We start from the raw sequence: 21,765 nt of genomic DNA, 5'->3' as shown, positions 1-21,765 counted from the left end.
ACTTTCATAATAAAGTTAACTGGACGCGGAATAAAATAACAAAAGTGTAGCTTCTTGACTCCAATCTCTGGTAGAAATACGAGCTAAGATGACACAGTAAATAAAATAATTGAAACAGTGATACCCTGTTAATGTCTCAATCGAAAGGGATTTTTTTATATGGAATTTCTATCACAAGAAAACACAAAAAATACCGAGGGTCGAAGGTTCGAATTCCTCTCGCACCAAACATGCTCGCCGTGGGAGCGTTATAATGTGACGGTATATCTCACTATTTCCTGGTAAAAGAGTAGCCTAAGAGTTGGCAGTGGGTGGCGATGGCTAGTTGCCTTCCCTCTAGTCTTACACTGATAAATTAGGGAAGATTAGCTCAGATAGCCCTTGTGTAGCTTTGTGCGAAATTAAAAAAAACAACCAAACCATAAAAAATGATTGATGACAAGATTTCACTTAACACTAGACAGTTTTTTTGTTAGAAATGAAAATTCGAAATCCGTTTTATAAATAACAAATAAAAACGTAAGGCCATTCGTGTCGCACTTTATTCGTTCTAACCCTTGAACTTCAGTTGTTGTCGCTTACTCTCAGCATTAATATTATTCGGTAAACTGACAGCTAGTACACGTTTGTAATATCGCTCTAGGAAAACATAAAGGGTTGGAAGTGAATATAAAGTAAGTTCAAATTAATCAATATACAACTGGGGGAATTTTTTAAAATAATTGTGACTTATTATAATCTAAATAGATTTTCGTCCATGCCTAATGAACCACTAACATTAAATGAATTAAAGCTGTTTAACGTTTATATAGTAACAAAAGTGTAAACATTTTGTTTGAGAAATGTACATGCCCCACTGACTTCCTTTTATTTATATCTAAGTTCATTCATTATTGCTGCCATAGGTTGTTTCCTAAACAACGGTAGAGTGATTCATTATAGCATTCTTACATCATCTTGATATAGAGATTCTCCCCAGCATGAATGAACGGTATTGGTATTCATTGAGGAATAGTGAGTAGTATTCAACACTAGACACTCATTGCACAAAATGTTTCATTTTAAGTAATTTAAGTGACAATTGTTGTGCTATTGAGATTTTAAAAAAAATGTATATGTGCACTAAACAACACAGTCGTCATGGTGAGAATTTATGCTATTGTACTGTGCGGTTATTATACATTAAATACATTTAAAGACTATAAAAGAACCTGAAAAGCTATTTTTTATATAAGGAAAACAAAGTAACAAAGATTAAAATATCTCTCGTTGTAAGTTACTGTTTTATTCTTCGTAACTCTAAGTGTTGAAACATTACAAGGTTCAAAAAATTGTACGAATACTAGAAACAAACAGGAAAAAAATTTAAATCAAATGAAATTTATCAAATCAGAATTTTTTTATTGAAACTTAAGAAAGATTTCGTTGTGGCAATTAAATTTCAAAAGAGAAATTCCAAGTCGTATTCCATAAAGACACATTTTGTAAAACTAGAAGACCAAAATATTTTCTCATAGCTTATTTTGAACTATGAATAGCATGACAAACATCATGTGAATAGGACGAAACTTGTTCAGCTGGGTTGCCCTAAGCAATCTAAAAGATTGATGTGTTCACGAATATATATAGAAATAAATGAGAAGAAGGCACCTGTAACTTGCAAAGTTAGCTATGATAATCCAAACCAATGAATTCAGAGTAGTCATTTCTGTACGTGAGAAAGACTAACGTACAGTAAAATCACATTAGTTCAAGTCATCCAATATCATTTAATTTCCGTGATGAATAGCGACATCGTTCCAAGTCGATTAATTATTAAATTAAAACATCAATAATAAATGTAATACAAAGCAAATACACGTCATAAAAAGTTTAAATTAAACACGTAAAAGGAAGGATAAACGAAAATACTTTTAGATCAAACTCGGTCCTTGTGAAATCAGTTACGTTAAAATATTTTTATAAACCCTATAGTTTCTAGTTCAATGTGTTTTATCTTACTAACTCAGCGTGATCTTTGTTAGAAAAAAAAACATATTTTTTGGTTATGTTATTTGCTTGAGTGTTTTAAGTGTACAAGCTGTGTATTTTGTTTTAGTATCACATCTTTAACAATACGGATGATCTTCTGGTTGTAGTGTCAACAGCAATAAATATCTCACATTGCGGTACATTTCTTCAAATTGTATACATTAAAATTACCCGAAGTGTTTCAAAGTGTCGAAACTCGTTCCATGGTCTTGTTTCATAAGTGAAGTTTATATTTTAAAAAACAAATAAACAAATAAAGAGTTTTTAATAAGATATCGTTAAGTTGATAAAACTAACATTTTATGTTTTTTTTTTTATATCGCGCAAAACTGCACGAGGACTATTTGGGCTAGCCGCCCTTATTTAGCAATGTAAATCTAGAGGGAAGGCAGCTAGTCATCACTACCCGCTGCCAACTCTTGGGGTGCTCTTTTACCAACGAATAGTGGGATTGAACATCACATAATAACGCCCCTACGGCTGAAAGGGCGTATACTTGTTTGGTGTGACGGGGATTCGAACCCGCGACCATCACATGCCCTAATTCTACTTCGGAGTGTACGGTGATAAACTTTATGTGGCGCTTTAATTTATCATGCAGGTTATATCCAAGATAATGTTGGTTTGAGTTTAAATCAATAACAAATACCCAATTTCCTAATTTCAAAATATAACGATAACTTAACGTAATATCAGCGCTCTAGCACAACTAAGAAGCTTCGGAGTGTAAAATTACATTTTTCTTCATTGAGTAGAACTTTTTACTTGGTGTAATCTTCATACGTTATTTTCTGTCTTCAATTAAGCCGATTCGTGTCGTCATATGTTTTTTAACGTTTATTTGTCAGGTTTTTCTTGGGAGCCCCTCGGAAGGTGAACTCTGTCGTGGTGACATTATTATAAGTATTATGGATCGAGACGCCACTAAGCTAACTCATCAAGAAGCTCATGACGTCATTGTGAGTTCTGGCAACTTTCTGAAATTTGTTGTTCAAAGGTAAAATAGCTTTTTTTTTTCTTTCTTTTTTTTACAACCGAAAGTGGCATCCCATCAATAAGGCCCAGTAACACTGTTACAGAGCGTTTTCAGTTCAAATCTAATTTTTCACTGAAAAGTGCGTTCTCTGCCAGTCTTCTTTAGAAGCGTTTTAGGAAGAAGACGAAGTAAACAGTAACAGTGTTGTCTATTTAACTAAAGTTTGCGAAGTAAAGGGATCATAGCTGGAACCTGGTTTTGAGCTTGTTTCTATAGAGCACGAATAACACATTTCCTTTAAGACAAACCCAGTGAAACATTGAGTAGTTTTTGTTTTTTTGTTATTGATACCAAGTGATTCTTCCAAAAATTGTTGAGAATCAAAATCGGTTGCAATGTTTCTATCTGTACAATACATGACAACATTTTGAAACTGGTGAGTAAAATTCGAGTTAGCTTTATATTCTGGATATTTTTATATATTTTTTACTTCTATGTGCACTTGCTGTTATTTTTGATAATATGAATACTCATTTAAAGTTAGAGAGATCATTTAGTAGGTACTTTCTTGAATTTTTAGAATATTTTACCTTGTTTTAAAAATAAGTCTTTATACATACATTTACATTGTACAAGTACTGTTTTCATTTGTTCATTTATTTAAGCCTTTATCTATTTGAATATGAGTAGAAACGATTTTCGAAGTAATAAACTATAATTGTCTTATTAAATAAAAATATTACATTTTAATAAAATGTCAATGCTATGTTTAAGAATATTGATTCGATTTTTTGAGGGATTATGTAAATCATGTAATTCTAAAAAAAACTGGATGAATTATTTGAAACTCCTTTCTTCATGTAAAATTTGAAAATAAATCTTTTTAATTCAGAACCTTTTAAAATCCCTCTGGTGGCATAAGGTTAGGTCTGCGTACTTACAACGTTTCGTTAACCGTGGTGCGCAGAATACATATAGTCGAATGTGTATCTTTGTGTTTAGCTTCGATTGTTTGTTTTTCAATTTCGCGCAAAGCTACTCGAGGGCTATCTGTGCTAGCCGTCTCTAATTTAGCAGTGTAAGACTAGAGGAAAGGCAGCTAGTCATCACCACCCACCGCCAACTCTTGGGCTAAGTCTTTTACCAACGAATAATGGGATTGACCGTCACCTTATAATGCCCTCACGGCTGAAAGGGCGAGCATGTTTGGTGGAACCGGGATTCGAACCCGCGACCCTCGGATTACGAGTAGAACGCCTTAACACACTTGGCCATGCCGGGTCGTAGCTTCAAATGAAACAGTTTTTGTAAAACTATATTTTTAAGTTAAGTCTCAGTTGATGTTAATCTGGAAATCATCAGAAGTTGATAATTAACAACACTTCGATTAGCGAAAAAATAAATTAAAAATATTCTCAGTAAAGGTTAACTAATATCCAGATATATTGTTAATATTCAGGATATAAAAATCAGAAATTTGTTTTCAAGTAATTGAACTTGTTGGTTGAAATTTGCATTTCTTTAACCATGATATTTATATTGAGAGACACCAAAAAAACATTTATGTTAAGTTGGGACTTATATATATAGCACAGCAGCACGTTTGAGGGATTCAATACCGTTAATGGGCATAGTGTATGCAGCCCACTGCATAGTGTGCGTTTAAACATAAATATGTTTTCGAAATGTAAATTATGAAAATTTTAAGATTAGACACTTATTCGAAAACTTATTTCAGAAATACGTTACCAGAGTTTCTATCAAGAATATTTCTAAACAAGAAAGTACACAATTTGAAAACTTGTTTTTAGGAGCACTGTTTGACTATCTTTCTTTCCTTGTTTATAATATTTAAGTCTGATCTTTATTGATAAAGTAGATAAATAATGTCTATTACAACTTCATTATACACAGTTGATTTAATTGGACGAAGAGAAACAAGGTCCTATTTTTGTATCTTTTAAAATAGTCAAAGAATCAACTCGATTTATATTCTGTTCTCTACACTAACTTTCTTGGCGTAAATCCTATAAATTATTAAGTACGTGTATAACTGAACAAGCCCCATGGAACATCTCAGACAGGGGTGGTTTAAACTTTCGTTAAAACTGCAGTTGTTAAAAGTGGTACTTGCTCTGATGTCATAAAGTGTTAAACAAATTTTGAAAATTATTGAATTCTAATTCTCACATATCAAAAATTAATTATTTTAAATATTCTAAAAATTACAATATTTATATATATGTTTAAAACACAACAAAGTTCTTGTAACTTTGATTTTATTGTTCAGAATCTTTACTTTAAAAAGTGTTTTTCATTTTAGATAAAAACGGCGCAATTCATTTATTCTATAAATAAAACTATATAATTATTTTTACAGCACAATACCTATGTTAACTCATGCTAAGTGAAAGTACTCCAATTGATTGTTTTACATATCAAAGTGGTTATTTTAATCTGAAATATTAACACCTAGAAGTCTTAAACAGATTATTCAAGTTGATGCCATTCTGCTTTAGAAATTATCCAAAACTACGTAAATCTTATAGCATCTCTACCAGTTAAGTACATCTTATAGCATCTTTACCAGTTAAGTACTACTTGTAACATCTCTAGCAGTTAAGCATATCTTATAACATCTGTATAAATTAAGTACTTCTTAAAGCATCTCTACCAGTTAAATACATCTTATAGCATCTCTTAAGTAGTTCTTATAACTTCTCTACCAGTTAAATACATCTTATAGCATCTCTTAAGTAGTTCTTATAACTTCTCTACCAGTTAAGTACATCTTATAGCATCTCTTAAGTAGTTCTTATAACTTCTCTACCAGTTAAGTACATCTTATAGCATCTCTTAAGTAGTTCTTATAACTTCTCTACCAGTTTGGTACTTCTTATAACATTTGCATCAGTTAAGTATATCTTATAACATCTTTTTCAGTTAAATACATTTTATAACATCTTTACCAGTTAAAATGCTAGAGTGTAAAATACATAGTTAAACGATTGATCATTTTGTTGTCATTACTAGATACTCTAAAATCATGATAATTTGAAAATGTGAACAAAGACAAAATGTATATATTTTGTTTCAACACAATAATTTTAACACACTAAACGTAAAGCTAATTTCAACGGTTTTCTTATGCCTTTCGTTGCTATGTACCGTGTTGTCGTTCAGTGGTATCTTTTATCTCGCTGGTTTATACAACCTTACAACCCCGAAAGAATCGAGAAACTGCAAGATCGCCCTCTATATGTGGAAGATTTGCTATTTTAAGACTTCCGAGTGTTGGGTTTACTTAGTGAAGGTGACTTGTGAGCTTATTTCATTTGGACTTTGTAAATCTACTTTCAAAACCAGACGAAGCGAGAAATGTTTTCTCTACTAGAACATTATTCGTTGAATAAATATTACTCTTCTTTTTTAGAATGATTATATTTCTGCTCCAGTATTATGCTCTTACATTTTCTTTCCAGCAACTGGAACACACATTTGTCTTTTATTTCTGCATATATACTAAACTACAAGAGTAATGAAAGATTTACCTACAGTGTACACACAGCTTGAATTCTACGATTCATGTAAGATATTTTTGGAGGTTGTGTTAAAAAACTTGTCGAAGGTTCAACCTAAACATATACAAAACAAAAACAAATCGCTGCAAGGTATGTACTATCTTAAAAGTACTCTGCCAAAGAATGTAGTGGTATTCATACATTTCAGAAGTCGGGATGACAGTATTTTTATTTTTCTATTTTGGTTAAAGATTCAGGCTCGTTTGTTTAGATTAATTTTAGCCTGTCTTATTTATATCTCTAACGAGGATTCTCTCAGGAATAATAAAATATTCTTCTGTTTAACAAGTAAAGAAAAGTAATGATAGGTCATCAAAATTGGGTAAAATAAAAAAAAATCAATTGTTTTCCACTGAAGAAACGTGCTTGTTTCCCATGTGTAAAGTGCGTCGTTTTTGACAATGGGTCTGAATACATTTTTGAGTCTTGCAACACGATTGCACTTATTCATTCGCAACCCACTCTGTAATATAAATAGACAAGGCACTACAGCACTTTGATTATGTGTCTGTAGGTAACAAAATATCACATTTTCATACTGACTAACGATATATAATAAAGGAAGAAAGGTGTCTTCTTACAATTCAAACAATAGAAAGGTGTCTTCTTACGATTCTTACAATAGAAAGGTGTCTTCTTACAATTCAAACAATAGAAAGGTGTCTTCTTACAATTCTTACAATAGAAAGGTGTGTTCTTACGATTCTTACAATGGAAAGGTGTCTTCTAACAATTTATGATATCGTTGTTATCCCTAAATTTATTATTTTTATTTTTTTCAGACTAGTTTTTCTTTCTTTTATACTTTAGTTAAAATAAGAAAATAGTATTTAAATTTTCAGAATAAACATGATTTATATCTCTGAGCTCTGAGAATGTTAATTCTAATATATACACAATTTAAGTTAATTGTTTCTAAAAACTATATGGATGTCAAATTAAACTAATTTAATTGAAACCAAAACTTATGATGATTTTTTTTACATTACCTATTATTAAATTTTGTCATTTAAGATAATAGACGTTAAAACGTTTGGCTTCACTCTTTAGTACTTATATGAGGAAGAGAATTTAGCTCATTCAGAAACACGGGAAGGATTTTTGTATCATTTGTAACCTCCTTGGAATACTTCGTTTTGAAATGGACAAGATGATTTATTTTGGAGATGGCTTTGTGATAATGTCAATATGTCACTCATCGGTTTGTTTGTTTGCTTTTGAATTTTGATTAAAGCTACACGAGGGCTATCTGTGCTAGCCGTCCCTAATTTAGCAGTGTAAGACCAGAAAGAAGGCAGCTAGTCATCACCACCCACCGCCAACTCTCGGAATACTGTTTTACCAACGAATAGTGGAATTAACCGTAACATTATAACGCTCCCACGGCTGAAATGGTGAGCATGTTTGGTGCGACGAGAATTCGAACCCACGACCCTCAGATTACGAGTCGAACGTCTTAACCCACCTAGCCATGCCGAACCTCATTCGTCGGAATCTTAATACACGTGTATCTTTATTAATCTCGGTACCGAGAAATGGTGAATTATAAACAAAACAAAGTTAAGGAAGGACATCCATCAATTTACGTCACCTGCATGGTAATTGCAACCTATAAAATATGCAACCTTTCAGTGGTTCAACTGTCAGTAATATCACGAATAGAATTTGCGTGAACAACCAACACAAATTTAAAAGTTAAAATAAAATTATGTACGTCACAGGAAATAAATTGTATAGTTTAAAAGAATGACACTTCCTACCAAAGTACAATTTAAAAGAATGACACTTCCTACCAAACGATATATAAAATTTTCGTTATAATTATAATGTTTAGTTTTTGTGCATTTTTAAAACGAAGCCCAATATCCTAAAGTTTGATAAGTAGTCGTCTTCTTGCGATTTAGGATGTCGTTATTATACAGATATTAGCAACTTAGGAACATGTGTCAATATGAAAATCATTTTACACAATTCAAACTTGTGTTTTTATATAAACGTTTGAATTGTACATTGTTTTATATTTTTTAACCTCAGAGTGACAGGAGCAACAACATTATTTGCCTCAACTCCCACCACCCCTAACCCCGTAGACACGGGCCATCCATTAGCAGGTTCTTCTCGTACTTCCATCCAGTCAACATCTTCTGGAATCTATCGAGGTTACACCCCAACAAGAACGAGTACTTTGCCAACGGTGAAAATGGGTTCCGATTATCATCCGAAGTATCCCGAACCGAAGAGCTTAGCTGATTACGAACGACAAGATTACTTTCACGAGCAACAAAGAGAACAACAAGTAATACACCATCAGGTTAGAAGACATTCTATATTGAGAACAAGAGCATACCTTATCAACCAACAGTTTATTTTTGATAAATTATGTCTACTATCCAAACAGTATTTCGCTCTAGCCCCATAGCCAGTTAATTGTAAGTGTTACGTGTGTAGATAGATGTGTTAATAGATGTGAAGTGTTAAGTTGTAAGCACTGTGCATATAAATCATAGTTCTAGTTATATTTGATGTACACATTAAATAAAATTACCGTTTGCCTTGTTAATGGAAAAATAACATTACCTACTTTTGCCCACGAAAAGTTGAAACATGATACGTTCGAAGAAGTTACGGGCGGAAATGTACAGTTTTATTTCAATTTTGTTTAAAACAGATTTAATTGATTGAACTTGTAATTACTGAAATATTGATAATTACACATGAAATATTGATAATTACAAGCTATAGTTTATTTCGTGACGATATTAGCGATAATTACAGACCCGGCATTGCCAGGTGGTTAAAAGGAAGACAGACAGTCACCACCACCCACCGTCAACTATTGGGGTACTATTTTACATTATAACACCCCATGGTTTAAAGAGTGAGTATGTTTGTTGTGAGGGGGATTCGAACCAGCGGCCCTTATATTACAATTCGAGCGTTATAACCACCTGACCATGCCGGGCCCATAGGTCAGGGAATAATCCTGTTTGGAGATTCTAAGTTAGTGATTGCACACTAACTGTTTGTTGTATTAGGACCCTCTTCGTTTGTATAACAAATGATAATGTACTATACCAGGAGATTCTTTGAACAGAGATGTCGTTATACCATAGTAATGTGGGGGTCCTTCCGACTCTTTGGGAAGCGAGTTTCGGGTTTTTGTTAAACAGTAAGTTTTTTTTATATATAAATAAAATACTTTTAATGAATCGGGTGTAGAAAGGCATCTGTCATTGGAATATAGCAACACTGGTAATCGAAAGAGAATATTTCTGATACGTACAAAAAGTATACATGTGGCTGCCAAGCATTTACAGAGTAAGAGAGAAAATGAGTGGACAGGATAGTAAAGTATAATATATGTCAAGTTATGTTCCATCTGACGCACTCCTTCAACAGCAGCCATGATTAGACAGGCTTAACCATATAGAAAGAACTTCACAGAAATTGTCACCTAGCAACTAACAACAATTCCTAAATTCGCTTATCACATAATCCAACTCTAAAATACTCAAAAGTTGGACAATAATTGACTAAAAGTTATGTTTCATCTTGTTCTGTGATAACAAAAGAGTAATGACATGCAGATAACCACAAGAAACAATTAAACCTTGCCTGAGTTGCCGGAGATGGAGTAATGGTGTAGGGAATACTCTCGCGACAGGGGTTGAGTCCTATGATTTCTTTAGAAAAGCAAACAACATTTCACAATATAACTGAACCTTAGGACAGAGCTTTGTCGAGCTAAAACTGCTGAACTTTCATCCTGAAGAATAAAGCTCTACCAAGGCGTTCATATTGTCTGAAAATAATAGGAAAAGAAAGAAAGTATCTTCAGCCATTTTTTTATAGAGGGCAGTTAAAAACATTCATGAATCCATAACAAGTATTTCTGTTTGTTTTCTGGTTTTGATACGATGAGGGAAAAAGTATTTTAAGAACGCCATTTTCTTGACTCTAGAACAACCGTCAGACTTCCCCTTCAACTTCTTTATTGTATTGGCGGACCACCTCCCGTTCAACATATTTTTCTATCATGTGTAACTAGTGTATCATATGCCTATTTTACTATCTTTACAGCTAGATTCTAGTTTCAAGAGAACAATAAAGAAAGATTTAAATATGGAAATTGTTTAAAAAAGGTTACAGCCTACTTTAATATGAAGGATGAAGGCGCTTTGCTAGAACAATATTACGAATTCGTGGGTCATTGTCTGACGGTTTCAAACGAAGATTCGGCTCCACATTTATCTTATTTGTATATTTCCATTTTATGTGCGTCAATCCAGCTGGAAATCAACTGCCTTGTGTTTTGTGATCCACAAATTGGTGCCAGACGCGCAACAAATTTACATAATTCAATTCATGTTAATTATAATTATTAATTTGGGATTTATATGTAATGTACATATATAAAATAAAACGCTAGAACATTATATTTTATTTGTTACTTTTTCACTGAATGGCAATTTCATGCATGTGATGTATTACTGTCGACCCTTAAGCAGTAGTGCGGACCCCCAGTGAGTCGCGGACTACAGTTTGGGAACCTCTGCTGTGGGATGTTTCCAAACTGAATAGTGGTATGCAGAGACCTCAGTTATAGCCGCTAGCTATAGATATTGATATCAAAGTCATTTATTTGTTCTTTGATACTAGCCTTACAGGACAGTCCAGTTGGTGTTCCCTAAAGCAAAACCAAGACATGACATCCCAATTGGATCCTACCTCCGACACGTGCATGATCCAACTTGGGATAAATCTTATTTGCCATCTAGTCGTACACACGATTCTACAACGATAACCAAGGTAAGTGAAAGAGGCTTCCATGTTTTTTTTTAATATCTTACATGTATTGTTAAATAGGCTGAAGCTGTTCTTGACGTGTTTTGTGATGTGTTTGATTTCTCCTAGGACTTAAATATGATTGAATATTTTGCTTACTTATCTATTCGATCTTGATTTATTTTCTCACTTTGAAGTTACTCGAGAACTCATACGTATGTTCAATAAATAATTAAATTAATTAGAAGTTTCAAATTTTCTTCATGGGTTCAAAAGGCTGGAAGAAAACCAACAACGACAGTATCAAGTGATTCTTTGAGTCCCAGGTAAAGAAGCCATTTTGAACTATTAAAAAGACTATAGCATTTCATTGAGAGATCTGCTTCAGGAATGGATTACAAGTTATAACACAATCACGAATTACACTGAAACGTTAGTACTGATAAACTATTTAGATGTTGTTTTACAGGATCATTATTTACGTTTTACTTACCATCTTGACGACTCTTCTTTAAATACAGACTAAACTCGCTAAACTATAATATAAGCTATAGATGTTGCAATATGCAACCGTTTATCTGAACATGTGACAAATACGATTTCTTTTCAACATCCGAGCGTATCTGTTTTCAAAGTATATTACTTTCATCATAATTTGAGAAGCTTTCAGAATCCCCGTCACACCAAACATGCTCAGCCGTGAGGACGTTATAATGTGACGGTTTTTCGTTGGTAAAAGAGTGACCCAAGAGCTGGCGGTGGGTGGTGATGACTAGCTGCCTTCCCTCTAGAAGGCTTACACGGCTCAATTAGGGACGGCTATCTCAGATAGCTCTTGTGTAGTTTTAACAAAACAAACAAAAATATTTTTTCCCTCTGAAAACCATTGTAGTTATCAAAAATTATGCAAATATATTCACTGCAGCTTTGGAAGTACATCAGCAGTGACGAATAAGTTGAACATAATAGTTTTGAAGCGTAATGATCTTAAGAAACAACAACAAACAACACATTAAACAAAGATCAGTATTTCGAATAAATGAAAACTCAATATTAGAGGCCATCTGCCCTGCAGTGAAAATTACTTAAAGTCATATATTCGCACAAACAAATATATTCTATGTATGATTTCAAGTGTTTTCAGGATATTGATATTGTCTTAATTGTTTTTTTTCTGATGATATATAAATTGCATGGTATCCAAAGTTCTTAGTAATTAAGAGCTATTGGTTTTTTAGGTACATGAATCTGTAAAGGGAACGACATTTTCCTCGACTTCCACAAGTTCTGATAGAACACCAACACCTGATTCGGGAATTTCCGGTTCAAATTCAGGACCAAGGGTTGTACAGCGTCAGTACAACATGCCCTTTAAATTGCACTCTAAACACATTGTGAGCGATACCATGCAAGGACAAACTGGAGTTCATTCGTAAGTACAACATTTTATCATTGAAGCCACGAATGATGCTTTGTTTGAATAAACCTGAACACTGTGCTGCACTCACAAAGATAAATTAAAGTGCTGACATGTGATGACATATTGACATACCTTATCTAAAATTACTTTTGTAAATATCACTAGTCATACCGTACCAATAATAACTACTATATCACCTCGTAGCGTCATGCTGGTATAGCCGATAAAATATAAAGCTAGTACGTTTCGAAAATTAATAATTAATTAAAACAAAATACCAAACCATAAAATCAGTAACAAAACGTTTTGACGTAAGAGAAAAAAAGAGTTTTAGTGGCATTTAAATTAATTAAAACAAAATATCAAACCATAAAATCAGTAACTAAACGTTACGACTTAAGAGGAAAGAAGAGTTTTACTGGCATTTTAATAAATTAAAACAAAATAGCAAACCATAAAATTAGTAACTAAACGTTTTGACTTAAGAGAAAAGAAGAGTTTTAGTGGCATTTTAATTTATTAAAACAAAATACCAAACCATAAAATTAGTAACTAAACGTTTTGACGTAAGAGAAAAGAAGAGTTTTACTGGCATTTTAATTAATTAAAACAAAATATCAAACCATAAAATCAGTAACTAAACGTTTTGACTTAAGAGGAAAGAAGAGTTTTACTGGCATTTTAATTTATTAAAACAAAATATCAAACCATAAAATTAGTAACTAAACGTTTTGACTTAAGAGAAAAGAAGAGTTTTAGTGGCATTTTAATTTATTAAAACAAAATACCAAACCATAAAATTAGTAACTAAACGTTTTGACTTAAGAGGAAAGAAGAGTTTTACTGGCATTTTAATAAATTAAAACAAAATATCAAACCATAAAATTAGTAACTAAACGTTTTGACTTAAGAGAAAAGAAGAGTTTTAGTGGCATTTTAATTTATTAAAACAAAATACCAAACCATAAAATTAGTAACTAAACGTTTTGACGTAAGAGAAAAGAAGAGTTTTACTGGCATTTTAATTAATTAAAACAAAATATCAAACCATAAAATCAGTAACTAAACGTTTTGACTTAAGAGGAAAGAAGAGTTTTACTGGCATTTTAATTTATTAAAACAAAATATCAAACCATAAAATTAGTAACTAAACGTTTTGACTTAAGAGAAAAGAAGAGTTTTACTGGCATTTTAATTAATTAAAACAAAATATCAAACCATAAAATTAGTAACTAAACGTTTTGACTTAAGAGGAAAGAAGAGTTTTACTGGCATTTTAATTTATTAAAACAAAATATCAAACCATAAAATTAGTAACTAAACGTTTTGACTTAAGAGAAAAGAAGAGTTTTACTGGCATTTTAATTAATTAAAACAAAATATCAAACCATAAAATCAGTAACTAAACGTTTTGACGTAAGAGAAAAGAAGAGTTTTACTGGCATTTTAATTTATTAAAACAAAATATCAAACCATAAAATTAGTAACTAAACGTTTTGACTTAAGAGAAAAGAAGAGTTTTAGTGGCATTTAAATTAATTAAAACAAAGTATCAAACCAAAAAATCAGTAACTAAACGTTTTGACTTAAGAGGAAAGAAGAGTTTTACTGGTATTTTAATTAATTAAAACAAAATATCAAACCATAAAACCAGTAACTAAACGTTTCGACTTAAGAGGAAAGAAGAGTTTTACTGGCATTTTAATTAATTAAAACAAAATACCAAACCATAAAATCAGTAACTAAACGTTTTGACTTAAGAGGAAAGAAGAGTTTTACTGGCATTTTTGAATATAAAGAAATAGCATATCCATGAACCAAATTTAAAATTTCACATTCAAATGCTGCATTCTGCAAGATAAAACACTGGCTCTAACTTTTACAGTTGCCAACGACTGGTTGTATACATTGAATAACAACGCGATGAATAAAACATTATTTATGTACCTTCAAATTTTATTCAACCTCTACGTGGTCTTTTCACGCCTTGTGAACGTATATCATTTGTTTACTTGTTATGATATTCGAGATCAGCGTGTGTAGCTATTGGCTGTGAGGCTTATGCCGTATGCTTGTTGTTATTCTAAACAGCACAGGACCATCTACGTGAGACTTGAAGTGCTTGTGATCCCAAGATAATGACTGTACACGGTCAATCCATTAGTTTGGTGTGAAATTTGCCAGAGTCTTGCGAACATAGTGACAGGTTGCTACCTCGTCTTGCTGGAAAATAAATGTGTTAATATTCACTTCGCATTCCAATTCTCGCGGCGTGTTAATTAATAATTATTTAGAAGCGATACTGCAAGTCCTTCTGAATCTAATATACAAAGAACAATCAGCAGTGAGAACATTAAAACACCTATAAATGATATAGTAAGGTGCTTCATTTCTTTTGACATAACCGTATTCTATACAACAAGTGTTCAACCAACACTTTGCTCACCTTAATTCAACTAGACGAAAATTAGTTCCTTTACAGACAAGGTACTACTTACGCTTTTGTTTCGAATAAGAATGTGCAACAAGTGCTATACTATACATTGGTAAAAAATCTTACCGTAGTTTAACTAAGGTAAGTCTAGAAGAGTTGTTAGTAATACAATGTACTCGATGTAAAGTAATAGCCTGTAAAAAAGAAATGATCTTGATACTGATGTTTTACAAAGAATTAACAGTAGAGTAAAATTACAGTATATTATCCTAATGGTTTATAATTTTACTAATTGTGTAATGTTTGTTTTTCAAATTTCGTGCAAAGCTACATCAGGGCTATCGGCGCTAACCTTCTCTAGCTTGACGTTATAAGACTAGAGAGAAGGCAGCTAGTCATCACCACCCCCACTGACAATGAACAGTCGGATTGACGAGTATATTTGGTGTGGCGAGATTCGAGCCCGCGACCCTCAGATTACCAGTCGAGCACCCTAACCACCTTGCCATGCCGGTCCTAACTCTGGAGTGCACTTGTAATTTGTATAACAAAGCTCATAAACACACTACACGAAGTATAACAACAGTGGTATGACAATAAAATGAGGGGGAGGGGTGATATTAGATGGAATACGCCTTCCGTAAATCTATCATTTGCTCTGGAAACGCTAGTTTCCGTCTTGACAAACAACAGGTGTATCTAACTGTAAACTTATTTATTTTGTACTTGGCAGAAGAAGATATTTTTAAACTTTGGTTTTAGATTTAGCACCTTTAAAATTCTAAGAGAACATTATCCATATCACGTAACTTCACTAGCAATGTTAATGACAGTTAAAGTGTAACACCATCTAATATGAAGCTTGTGTGCAAATATTCACTTTCCAGCTCTATACGCCATTTATTTATTCGTTTCTGTGATTAACAAGTTTTATATATTCTGATAAGGGTAGCACTGTTAAGAAGATCTTATACTGTATAATCATTTGTGGCTACTGTACCACTCTGTTCACTCAATTCTGTGTATGTTTTCTTCTCTTTAAAACATTCACACAGGAACTTAAGGCACACCTCTGTGTTACTCGTCAAAGCTATAAGACTGGAGAAAGTGAACTGAGATTTATATAGAAATGTCTAATCTTTTGACTTCCTGACAGTTCACAGAAAGTGAACTGAGGTTTATGTAGAGACACCTAACGTACTGACTTCCTGACGGTTCACGGAAAGTGGACTGAGGTTTACGTTGAGACATCTAATGTATTTGCTTCCTGACGATTCACAGAAAGAGAACTGAGGTTTATGTAGAGAATCTAATCTACTGACTTTCTAATAGTTCACAGGAAATAAACTGAGGTTTCTATAGAGACGTCTAATTCACTGATTTCCTGACGTTTCACATAAAATGAACTGAGATTTATATAGAAAGGTCTAATCCACTGGCTTCCTGATGCTTCAGCAGTAAGCTATAGGACTTATAACGCTTTAACCCTGGGATCAATCTTTGAGGTGGGCACAACACAGATAGCCCATTGTGCAGCTTTGCATTTCACAATAAACAAACTAATTCATCAGGTAGTTTAGTCCATTAAGTTTCATGTCATGAACTTGCACAATTGTATAAATATTTAAATTTATATAAATTATATTGAATTTTACACAATAAAAATATTGGAACTATAAAAATGACAAAAATAAATATAAAAAATGATGTTTTTGACTAATTCTGTTACATTGACATTTATAAGTCTTTCTTATGATATTTCAATTACATTATTTGTTTCAGTGGTCTGCCCAACCCTAAGATGGCTACTGGAGCCGGTACATCTAGGCCACTCCAATCTCATCTGAACACTCTTCCTGAAGCCAAGAGACACGGAATTAATGCTTTTGGTAAGCCCAAGGGTAAAATTTATCAGTCCAATACTTTCAATACCCTGATGTCAACTCTCGTCGTAGGTCAGAGTGATTATTGAATAACTACACCATATCTTGTGGAAAAATTCTAGCTCATTTCATGCTGTTCGGTTTGAAGTTTTTAAACTAAGTGTTAATTTTAACTGCAGTTCTCGTGTTACTCTTCTTAATTCTAAATTTAAGCTTTATGTTTAACTAGCAAGCCTAAGTGTTTTATTCATCCTACTGTATCTAATCATAAACGAAAGATTTACGATAAAACTACAGTCCAAATCTACTTACTTCATGGTTATATGCTATTTAAATACTAACTTCAAGATACATACGATGTCATTATCGCTACCATCGTAAGGTTCAATATTCATCATTACCAAATTGTATGTGTCCTAACTATTCATTTTTACGTGTCTCGGCTTAATAAAACTTCTGAATTTATCCCACTTAGTGTCACGCTATAGTTTTGTCCTCCCAGGCCTTCTTAAAATTATCCGTCTCAATAAAAGATTTTTTATACATACATGTAATTTTTAATGAAGAATACAGACAATTTTGGTTGAAAACACAGATATCCGTAACGAAAAGCGGAATGAAGATAATATTGATGGTGTTCATGTAACATGTATGATTAGCCACTTATTTTGAATGGCTTAGATAGCTGCTCTCGTTTTAAGCCAACGATGAGGTTCAACAAGCCTGCTGATTAGCAGAAAATCAGACACAAATTGTAGTGTTGATGGTGCATTTAGATATCTATAACGAGCGCTTAGACTGCAAGCCATGCTTGTATGGAGGAATATCTAGAATTTTGAAAAACTGTTTTGCACTACCTGGAAGAGTACGTTTTTGACTTCTCCTGTTTCGTTTGGAACTCCGCCGTTTTAAGAAGAAATCACGGTGTCTAGAGAAATAGATGCGAATAAAAACCCATGGAGCTGATCTACAAATACAAGAAACATAAATGGACCTACTAAACACCAGGTAGTGTAATGCGCTGAATCGTTAATCAGCTTTTAACTGTGCCAAAAACCGATTTACAGTGTAAATTGTTGTAGGACATTAGTGTAAACAGCTGTTTAAATGAATTGAATAATGTCATTCATTCTTTAAGTGATGTAATTGTGTCATTTGTTTTAAGACTCAATAAATCTAGTACTGTGAATAATGCAACAAGTATATTTTATTTTATCTCAAAGGCATTTTTAAACGAGAAATGTAATAATAACAGTCTAATCAACAGATGTGTCAATGGTTATTCATCATTCATTTCATGCGCCATACACGACAGTTAAATTCTCATAAATATATAATTTCTCTTGTGAACGCTTTTCATTATGCCTTATTTTAACGGTATATAAAATTTAAATTTTAACATTAATATCGATTATATATTTTATCAAAGTTTGTTGTTAATCATTTTCGCCATCTCTTTCAAAGACAAAACGTTAAGCTTACTGTTACATTAATTTTATAGCAAAAAATCTGTTTTAACTTTCTAATTATGAAAATAAATCTTTGATACATAAAATATAAGGCTCGGCATGGCTAAGCGTGTTAAGGCGTGCGACTCGTAACCTGAGGGTCGCGGGTTAGCTTCCCTTTCGCGCCAAACATGCTCGCCCTTTCAGCCGTGGGGGCGTTATAATGTGACGGTCAATCCCACTATTCGTTGGTAAAAGAGTAGCCCAAGAGATGGCGGTGGGTGGTGATGACTAGCTGCTTCTCTCTAGTCTTACACTGCTAAATTAGGGACGGCTAGCACAGAGAGCCCTCGAGTAGCTTTGTGCGAAAAACAAAAACAAACAAAAAATAAACTATAGCCACAATTGTTACTATAAAAAACAAGCAACAATACTAGATTTGTAATACTATTGTTGTTCATTACAATCATTGTAACATGAATTTGAAATTTAAAAGTCTTATTAAAGGATAAAAGAAAATTCCATAAAGAATATTTTCCACGAGTTCTTTTGATCATTTAAAAGTGATTTTCCTGGTTGAAAATAAAGGAAGCTTTAGAATCACTCTTTTTTTTTTCTCATGAAACAGTTATGGAAAAATACGGATATGTGTGATGATAATAAATAGTTTTAGTAATAATATCAAAAACAAAACAAAAAGAACTTTCTCCACCGAGCTTAATTATTATCACACTAAATTATCTTTCATAATTTATTTATTGTTTAAATCTATACTTACAACAGATAGAACTGACTAATTGTACAGATATTGTACTAGAGGGAAGTGTGTACAATAACAGGAACTATTTTGAGGCGCTAAACACAGAACCACTATTTTTGAACAATCCGTAAATGTTTGTTTATTGGTCAAATTTTAAGTTATACATTCAGTTAGCCACACTTTTATAAATTTTTTTTAGACAAACCTAGCATTGTTTTAGTTTACAAAAATATGTTTATGACTAGTAGTTTACTACTATAAAACTACGTTGGTCTGTTGTAAAAGTAATTTTTTTGGCTTTTATGTTCTAATGTGAAGCAATACGAGCACAAGCTACAATAAAACTAACAGAAATAAATACATTCAATCTTAAGTTTCTTTCTTTCCTATCAGAAATTATAGGAAGTGTGTTTATGGAACGTTGATACAATGCGTTACTTTCTTAATTAGATAACATTTTATTTATTAAAAGTCTTAGCAACTTCTTATTATGGCACCCAAAGTGAACATATTAAAGAAACTAATCAAGACCTGCTGATTTATTTCTTGTTGTTGTGTTAAACTGGTTCATTATTCTATGTAGTTAGTGTGTATTAGTTTTTACATTACATATCTGACTACTGGTTTCGTCCAATAAACTCAATAATTACACAGGTATTCTTGTTAAAGGAAACACATTATATTAGTGTAAATTTCTAGTGACATGTTGCAAAGATATTTAAAATACCACTTCGATAAACAATCCGAACTACCCTACCCAAACAATGGTATCGCCTACCTGATTTGACTTCTTATATTTATAGGATGTAAACATTCGTACACTAGAAACTTTTTAAATAAACTAACAGTATTTATTTTTATAAGAACAATATTTTATCTGTTATGACTACTAATTTTCTTTTTGTTGTTCCTGAAAGCACGCAGAGATAAAAACACGAAACGTTGCCTCACATGATTTAATGTAGGACAATAAACATTAAAGAATATATTTTGGTACAAATTCAAATGCCAGAATTTTTTTGGCTACTTCAGTGATAGCGAGGATCGTTTGACAATTTCTTTTAATCTCCTCACTTTTGACAAGAAAAGTTTTTTTTTTTCGTAACAAGTAATAGAAAGTGTTGTATCTCAGACTTTATGAAGCAAAATGTTTGACATGACGCTGAAATCGAAACGAGAAACAATTCCTTTAACAAGGTTTAGTTCCGTTTCCTTTTTGTACTTTTTTTAACACTTCTAGATAAAAATTGATTTTCCAATTTCACAAACAAGTATAAGCCTTTACTGGAAAAGAGAGCTGTTTTTATTCATTCTAGATTTACGTGAGAAGAAAAGATGAGTTTTCTCTTACAAAACCAAGATGGTGTTTCACTGGAATATCGGGAAAGATTGGACGCCTGTGATGCACGCTAATGTGTAGTTAAATTTATGTTAGTTTATGTGTCATTTTGTGATTAAACGTAAACTGAATAAATGCTATAGTTTGTAATTATGGCTGTTGAAAGCGGTTAGAGCATTGTTGGCTTATAGAAATACATTTTTTATTTATCTGAACGTATTTCGATTGTTTAAGTTAAACTAGAGTCTGTTTGAAAGTAACACAAAGTTAGTGGTTAAAATTACCAGTATTTTAGTTTGATACTTAGGACACGAAAGGAATAACATAAATCAACTTAAGTAACTTTCTAGTTGAAAGTGTCAAATAATTAGCCCAAGTAGGCATATATTACTTTTATTTACTTGTTGTAAAAACAGATAAAAACAAATATTGCAGTGCTTATGTCAATATATCAAATTTAAGATATATAAAAAAAATCTTTAGCTTAAATTTTCTGAATTCACCTAAGTTTAACTTAGTTAGTTAGGACCCTTAGCTGGATCTCTATTGTACAATAGAGTATAAAATAAAAGTAAGAACAGGTGAGCTTATTATGTCGTGTTTGTATCTTAAATTTCGTGCAAAGCTACTCGAGGGCTATCTGCGCTAGCCGTCCCTAATTTAGTAGCATAAGACTAGAGGGAAGGCAGCTAGTCATCACCACCCACCGCCAACTCTTGGGCTACTCTTTTACCAACGAATAGTGGGATTGACCGTCACATTATAACGCCCCCACGCTGAAACGGCGAGCATGTTTACCGCGACGGTGATGCGAACCCGCGACCCTCAGATTACGAGTCGCACGCCTTAACACACATGGCCATGCCGGGCCGAAGTAGAATGTTTAAATACAAATAACAATAAAACCAATATGTAGAATGATATGCAATAATAGTACCTGCAAAACTCCAATACACGATTCAAAATGATTTAAGAAAAAGTATATCTTATTACCTCTTTGTGTTATCTCAATAAGTTTGTTCACTTAAGAGCTTTGAGAAAAATTCGAGACATCTCGTTGTTTTATTCATTCAACACTCAAGTTCAGTTTATGTGTTTATTAGAACAT

At 32.6% G+C, this 21,765-nt stretch overlaps 1 protein-coding gene across 8 annotated transcripts in view; it reads left to right on the top strand.

The window, feature by feature from the left end:
* The window catches only part of LOC143256039 (PDZ and LIM domain protein 3-like), a 34,269-nt gene extending 15,962 nt beyond the window's left edge, over window positions 1–18,307 (top strand). For 3 of the 8 annotated variants that reach the window (XM_076512629.1, XM_076512630.1, XM_076512631.1), the window contains 5 exons: window positions 2,880–2,990; window positions 8,623–8,899; window positions 11,248–11,397; window positions 12,612–12,805; window positions 17,010–18,307. In XM_076512629.1, the coding sequence (XP_076368744.1) occupies window positions 2,980–2,990; window positions 8,623–8,899; window positions 11,248–11,397; window positions 12,612–12,805; window positions 17,010–17,199 (822 nt within the window). In that variant the 5' untranslated portion in view covers window positions 2,880–2,979 and the 3' untranslated portion in view covers window positions 17,200–18,307. Of the gene's footprint in view, window positions 1–2,411; window positions 2,595–2,879; window positions 3,029–8,622; window positions 8,900–11,247; window positions 11,398–12,611; window positions 12,806–17,009 lie in introns of those variants that run through there. The other 5 variants (XM_076512624.1, XM_076512626.1, XM_076512627.1 and 2 more) reach the window with 3 other exon arrangements.
* The last annotated feature ends 3,458 nt before the right edge of the window (window positions 18,308–21,765 follow it).

This window comes from Tachypleus tridentatus, chromosome 7 (genome assembly GCF_004210375.1).
Source record: "Tachypleus tridentatus isolate NWPU-2018 chromosome 7, ASM421037v1, whole genome shotgun sequence".
NCBI lineage: Eukaryota > Metazoa > Arthropoda > Merostomata > Xiphosura > Limulidae > Tachypleus > Tachypleus tridentatus.
The sequence above is the reverse complement of the archived record's forward strand: the minus strand, read 5'-3'. Positions and strand labels throughout refer to the sequence as shown.